General features: G+C 44.5%; 1 protein-coding gene and 1 pseudogene across 3 annotated transcripts in view; both read left to right on the top strand.

Moving 5' to 3' along the window:
* Positions 1–4,621, top strand: part of LOC103080940 (60S ribosomal protein L26 pseudogene) — a 26,134-nt pseudogene extending 21,513 nt beyond the window's left edge.
* A 343-nt stretch (positions 4,622–4,964) lies between these two features.
* Positions 4,965–6,000, top strand: part of ACVR2A (activin A receptor type 2A) — an 88,862-nt gene continuing 87,826 nt past the window's right edge. Inside the window, exons 1-2 of one of the 3 annotated variants that reach the window (XM_007454553.1) lie at positions 4,965–5,150; positions 5,508–5,641. In XM_007454553.1, the coding sequence (XP_007454615.1) occupies positions 5,587–5,641 (55 nt within the window). In that variant the 5' untranslated portion in view covers positions 4,965–5,150; positions 5,508–5,586. Of the gene's footprint in view, positions 5,642–6,000 lie in introns of all 3 variants that reach the window. The other 2 variants (XM_007454554.1, XM_007454552.1) reach the window with 2 other exon arrangements.

Genomic DNA, 6,000 nt, shown 5'->3' with positions numbered 1-6,000 from the left:
AAAGAGTGTTGGATATATAGCCTATTCTCTACTTCAATGCCTCTCAAACTGTATTTGGCAAATTTCCAATCTATGAGACTTTTGTAAAATACAATAACACTGAATTACTAAAAACATGAACTGTAAATAAAAACAAAATATAAGCTCACTTATTTTTATTATTACCTTCAATTGTAGTAAAATTATTCTGTCAAGTTTCCACAAAAATTAAACAGTTGTTGTCAATGTCTGTACTAGTCTCATTGAAGATCAGTAACAAACAGTTTGAGGTTAACACTAGTTTGAGAACTGCACTTTGAGCAGTTTTGGTTTACTCCAACTTGAATGTCTTAAGTCATTGGCATTGGGTTAGGTAGGGTATCTCAAAGTCTCAACTATTCTTTGCCATAGAAAGAATAGTTGAAAACTATCAGAAATAAGATAGTTAGAATACCAAGCAATAAAATAGTTGTAGCATTTATAAAAGTTATAAAATTTAGAAATAAAATAGTTAGAAAACTATTAGAAATAAGATAGAAAACTAAGTCCCTGTGGTCATGAGTAAAAATTGGAGGATGGGCAAAAAAACGAAAAAACAAAAAACCTTCCCTGAATTAAGCCTGTTCTATTTCCCACATACTTACTGGATTTTGAACAAGTTGCTAGCAGGAGAAAAAGTCAAATGTTACCCTTGGGATGTTACAGAAAAACCAATTGGTTGTTGAGATTTTATTACTAGCTGTGTTGGTATAGCCTTGTAATCAAAGTGCTGGATACATTATTTCCATCACAGCTAGTTTCTCTTAACTCTTCTAACTCACTTTCCTGACCTAAAATATTCTGCCTTAATGTTTTATCCCTTAGCCATTCCCACATCCTTATAACAGTACCAAAAGCTAGGATATAGGGAGTTTTCTTCCCACCTTGAGCATTTAGGGTGCGAAGGATATTCATGGAAGATATGCTGATTATTATCTGCCTTCTTTGACTTACCAAGTTACTAAATTTCTTCCCCTTATATTATGCCTTACAGCTTAGGTATATAAGAAATCCTTTACTTGTGCCACTTCAGGAATGTCCATGTTATCTGAACATAGGAGTAGATTTTTACAGTAGCTGAAAGCAGCAGAAATACTTTAAAATCCTTCATCTAAGAGGAATTCAACATCCCTCATACTCCAAAGGGATTTTGTCACCTTTCTGAAGATGAAGGAAGAGAGATTTGGCATGTCTTGCTTATTTGTGGCTGTTGGTATATCCAAAGACAGGTGAATACCTTAAGGTGAATTTCCTCATGATATATGGCATACTATCCAATCTCAAAGGCAAGGTCAATTCCAGCCCAGTTCAATTCCAGCCCTACCTTGGAGCTGAAGATTTAAACTTAATCTATACATTTTTGAGCCATGTGAATTTCAAGCATAGGAAGAAATCAACTTTTGTTCTGGAAGCAGTCTATGATACTCATTTACTTCTGTTTCCTCATCCAGCCAACACACACTTGAATCTCTAGAGTAAATTGGCTTCTCAAGAGTCTTCCAGCTGGTAATAACTGGAAGTTCAATTGAACTTTTGTCAAGACTCTGGACTTGAAATTCTGGCATTGGGACTTCCCTGGTGGCACAGTGGTTAAGAATCCGACTTCCAATGTAGGGGATGCGGGTTCGATCCCTGGTCGGGAAACTAAGATCCCACATACTGTGTGGCAACTAAGCCCATGAGCCGCAACTACTGAGCCTGTGTGCTCTAGAGCCTGAGTGCCACAACTAGAGAGAAGTCCGTGTTCCGCAACTAAGGCCCGACACAGCCAAATAAAAAAAAAAAAAAAAAAAAAAGGACTTCCCTTGTGCACAGTAGTTAAGAATCCTCCTGCCAATGCAGGGGACACGGGTTCAATCCCTGGTCCGGGAAGATCCCACATGCCGTGGAGCAACCGAGCCTGTGCACCATAACTACTGAGCCTGCACTCTAGAGCCCGCAAGCCACAACTACTGAGCCACGTGCCACAGCTACTGAAGCCCGCGCGCCTAGAGCCCATGCTCTGCAACGAGAAGCCACTGCATTGAGAAGCTTGCACACCGCAGTGAAGAGTAGACCCCTCGCGGCAACTAGAGAAAGCCCACGCACAGCAACAGACCCAATGCAGCCGAAAATAAAGTTATTTTTAAAAAATGTTAAAAAGAAATTCTGGCATTGGAGTGGCTACAAGGCTAGGTATCAGGTTTGGGGACTGAGTGATGTTAGCTAAAGCTGTTTAACACATAACTGTCTAATGCTCAGGCAGACCAGAATTCCTTTCATGTTTCCTTTTCCTTTCCTTTCCTTCCTTCCTAAATCCAGTTTGTACCGCTTGCATTGTGTTAGGGAGGTGTTGGATTCGTAGATAAGAAAAAGTGATTATAGAAAATAGGAAGGAAAGAGGGGCAGTAGGGTTAGCTGCAGCCACCTCTATCTTTTTTTTAAACTTTGGAATTCAAGTGGGAATTAGTCACATACTCTATGTCTTATTCTGTTAAATTTTTTTTGAATTCTTTTTTTCTACTTACAAACTAAATATTTCTAAAAATGAAAGAAACTAGCCACAATGGGTTTCTGGTTCGTGTGAACTGGGGAATATTCAATATTGTTAGTTTGTTGATCTAATTAATATAGGCATGTCTTTAGAATCATCAACATTAAGTATAATACTTCTATTATACCTAGGTTTTTAAAAAATTTTTTTGAAATAGTTGATTTACAATGTTGTGTTAGTTTCAGGTGTACAGCAAAGTGATTCTCACACACACACACACACACACACACACACACACACACACACAGGTTATTACAAGGTATTTAGTTTAGTTCCCTGTACTACACAGTAGGTGTCTGTTGGTTATCTATTTTATATACAGTAAATATTTTTGAATTTTTAAAAAATGCAGAGGGCGGGAGTGAACACAGATTCAGGAACAAAATGGATAGTTACTGTTACTGGATGTTAATAACTTTTACCATAGAGTTATTTTAACTATTAGAGAATAGTCTAGTGAAGACTTTGACTTGTTGCTCTTCTTTCATATTACAGAAAAATATTTTTCATCTTCTCTTCCGTTCTTATACTGGAAATTTGGATGGTAAGATAAGGAATATATTTTCAAGTTTTAGTCCTATTGCTGGTTATTCCAGTTATTCCACTTGCTCTGGTTTCACAATTCAAGAAAGATTGAAGCGATGCAGAGATAAGACAACAGTGGGGCCTGATTCAGGGCATAACTAACATCAAATTCCTGAATGAACTAAATAAAATACACTCTTCTACTCCAGAAATGTTAGGGAATGGAAGATTTATATTTATTCCTTGACCAGCTCATAAAGTCCAGAGAACTACATAATATGAGATTACATTTAGACACCTTGAAGACCAACTAGGGACTTAACTGTTGCACAGTATCATTCAAATTCTGAGCACCACGACTTGGGAACTGGAAATCTTGGTGAGAGCTTAAAGAGCCACAATGATTACTAATAACCTTGACAAGCTGTAGAAATGGCCAGATAATTACAGGATGAACTTAATAGAAATACACAGTAATTTACAGGAAGAGAAAAATAAGACACTGTAAGTACAAGGGAGAAGGCTTGGCTTTGTGGGAAAATGTGGGAATCAGTAAACCATAAGCAAAACATGAATTAGCCATATAGTCCAGATGTTTTATTTTTTATTAATAAAACCCCAAAACTTGTAGATTACATGTGAGAATATTGTATTTAAGAAACAGGCAGTTTATCCCCTAGTCACTTATACAGTTATTTATTAAGCACCTATCATATCAGGCTAGACACTCTTAGGGCTGGCATAAAACGGGGAAGAAGACGTTAAGACTCCCATCTTCACGGAGCTCGCTGAAGTGTGGTAAATAACAAAGCTAGTACCTTTAATACTCTCTTCAGTTTGTATTCTGTAGTCAACTCGAGTACAGCAAATACTGTGAGCTCCCTGAGGCAGAGATCCTACTTTTACATTTTGGATCCCATTCCATGCCTAGCAGCATCTTTTAAGCAATCAACTTGGATTAAGGGGTAAAAATTAGCCCTAAAAGAACTAAAATTTGAAAAAATAAACACTTGTCTGATCATCAGATATGTCGATCGAAATCTGCAGGTTTCCTCTTCAGCGCGTTTTAAATATTTGAGAACCTATTACATGCAGAACAATTCTCAACACAATGCTTTGTGTACAAAAGGGAAGGTGGGAATGGATTCATATTGCACATCATGATAATTGCTGTGGAAATCCTGCACGGGTGGACAGCCCATCCTCCGCGGGTTATTTTTCCCCCTTTCTTTTCTCTTTTAGCCGAAAGACAAAACGCTTAAAGCAGAAGCCACAGGGGTGGGACACACCGCTAGGACTGGGGGTACAAACACCAGCTCCTGCAGCTCGGCAGGCGCGGAGGACCGACTCCCACCCCCGGCTTCCCGGCGCCCGGGATTTCAGAGCGGACGAGGCGTCCCCCCAGAGGAAAGACAGGGCGCCGCAGACGCCCCCCCCACGGAGGAGTCACCAATCACCCGCCCCGCCCCGGGGTCCTGTTCCTCTTGGGCTCCCCGTGACCATTCGGGCGTGCGCTCCGCAGAGAGGCCAGTGGAGCACGGTTAGGAAACCAGACACTCGAGACCCCAACAGCATTTACTTGCCACCCACTGGAGCCCCACCGCCCAGCAGGCCAAGCAGGCCGAACCACGAGGCCTCGCGGTATCTAGCCTCCGCCCGCCCCGCCTCCTCGCCCTCCTGCCGGCCCCGCCCTCGCTCTCTCACCCCTCCCCCGCTCCCGCCTTGCTTCCCCGACAATCTCCTCGCGCTCCCGGCCCGGCACGCGCGCTGCACCCGGCCGCCGCTGCCACCGCCGCAGCCGCCGCCGCTGCGGAGCGTTCCTCCACGGTGCCTGGCTTCCAGCTTCGGGCCGGAACCGGAAGTTTAGGGGGCGGGGCCGGCGGAGGCCAGGGAACCGAAAACGCGGCCGAGCCCGGAGCACGGAGCCGGAGCCAGAGCCTGGACCAGAACTTGGCCGCCGCCTGCACTGCCGTCGCCGCCCGCCTCTCCTTCCCCGCGCCGCCGCCGCCTCGGCCGCCACCGCCGCGAGCTCAACCGCCAGTGGTCCGGGGGACTTTGGGTGTCCGGGCTGAAGGTCGGTCCGGACGTCGGACCCAGCTCGGTTCCCGGACTGTCCGGGCGGCAGCGGACGCCGCAGCCGCCGCCTCTTCGTCGCCTCAGCCTGGCGTTTTGTTCCGAGAGACCCGAGAGGCGAGCGGAGCTGACAGTGATTTTGACAGTGATTTAAACCCGCTTTTGTTGTTGTTGGCTTTTCGTTGTTTGGTTTTGTGTTGTGCTTGTGTGTGGCGGTTTTTCCCCCGTGGTGCATTTTTTTTTAATTGTTGTGCTCGCTGTTTTTATTTTTCATTTTTTTTCCTCTTTTTTTGACCCCGTGAACGCTTTTTTGGTCGGGGCTTCCGAATATGTTTTATGACGGTTGATTTTACACCAGGAGGTTTGTTTCCGAGGAAGACCCAGGGAACTGGATATCTAGCGAGAACTTCCTACGGCTTCCCCGGCGCCTCGGGAAAATGGGAGCTGCTGCAAAGTTGGCGTTTGCCGTCTTTCTTATCTCTTGTTCTTCAGGTAGGTGCATGGAGCGCGGCGCGGCGGGGCTGCTGCCGCTGCCGCTGCTGGCGGCTGCGGTTGTTGTTGGGTCGACGAGCTTCAGTGGAGCCTAGGGAGGTTTACCCCCACCCCGAGCCCCTCGGCGGCCGCCCCCCAGGGCTGATTATGATATGGAAATCTCCATGAATTTTCCTCGTTTTGAGTTAGGTTGGTAAGAGTGACTGCTCTGTTGTTGTGGAAGTGAGAAAGTCATGGTTTGTGGCCGTAACACTGGATGACAGCGCTGGTTGGGTTGCAATTAAGCCGCAAATACCACAAGTGACAATTTATGCAAAGGTTTGAGACCCGAAAGGCGTATTCCAAAATGTCCTTTAGTG

This window comes from Lipotes vexillifer, unplaced genomic scaffold (genome assembly GCF_000442215.2).
Source record: "Lipotes vexillifer unplaced genomic scaffold, Lipotes_vexillifer_v1.1 scaffold335, whole genome shotgun sequence".
NCBI lineage: Eukaryota > Metazoa > Chordata > Mammalia > Artiodactyla > Lipotidae > Lipotes > Lipotes vexillifer.
Note: the sequence above shows the minus strand (reverse complement) of the source record. Positions and strands in the feature narration are given on the sequence as shown.